Genomic DNA, 525 nt, shown 5'->3' on the forward strand with positions numbered 1-525 from the left:
ACCACCCCCACTAACTGTAGTGCACCCAAAATACGCTGCCACTCATGTCTTGCTTCATATGTTGTGACACATCGGTCGAAATGATACAATCCTCGGCGAATCGCGTGGCACACTGTTGAGCGGCCTTTCCAAAGGGGAAGCGCTGCACTCGCCAACGCCATCACGCTCAGTGCCCCGACAGGTCTTGGTTGAAAACAACCGCAGTCTACCAACAAATCGCACATCCTAGTTCACAAGGAAACCGTCGTTGAAGCCCGAAACCCATATGCACAAGCAAACGGCACGCCTTCAGATTTGCACGCCGCGTTATTGTTTTTCAGCCTGGATGCTGCAAAATTCTGAACTGAGGCTCAACACTGCGTCTTGATGCGCTCGCAGCCAGCAGCAAGCCGGCGTACCGATGAGCATAACTCCTGCAACACCCAGATGGTGACGTTCGTGCAGCGGCAGTAAAGCGCAACGCGACAGGACACGTCAAGAGAAACGCAAAAGCGCTACTGTGCTTCGTAGAACGCCTTCTTGCCG

General features: G+C 53.7%; 1 protein-coding gene across 1 annotated transcript in view; it reads right to left on the minus strand.

Moving 5' to 3' along the window:
* Positions 1–494: 494 nt before the first annotated feature.
* Positions 495–525, minus strand: part of EMH_0023890 (uncharacterized protein) — a gene marked incomplete at both ends in the record, with an annotated part of 3,227 nt that continues 3,196 nt past the window's right edge. Inside the window, one exon of the mRNA XM_013502216.1 lies at positions 495–523. Coding sequence (XP_013357670.1) covers positions 495–523 — 29 coding nt within the window. The remainder of the gene's footprint in view (positions 524–525) is intronic.

Source organism: Eimeria mitis, genomic scaffold (assembly GCF_000499745.2).
Source record: "Eimeria mitis Houghton genomic scaffold, Emh_scaff858, whole genome shotgun sequence".
In the NCBI taxonomy this organism is placed as follows: Eukaryota; Apicomplexa; class Conoidasida; order Eucoccidiorida; family Eimeriidae; genus Eimeria; species Eimeria mitis.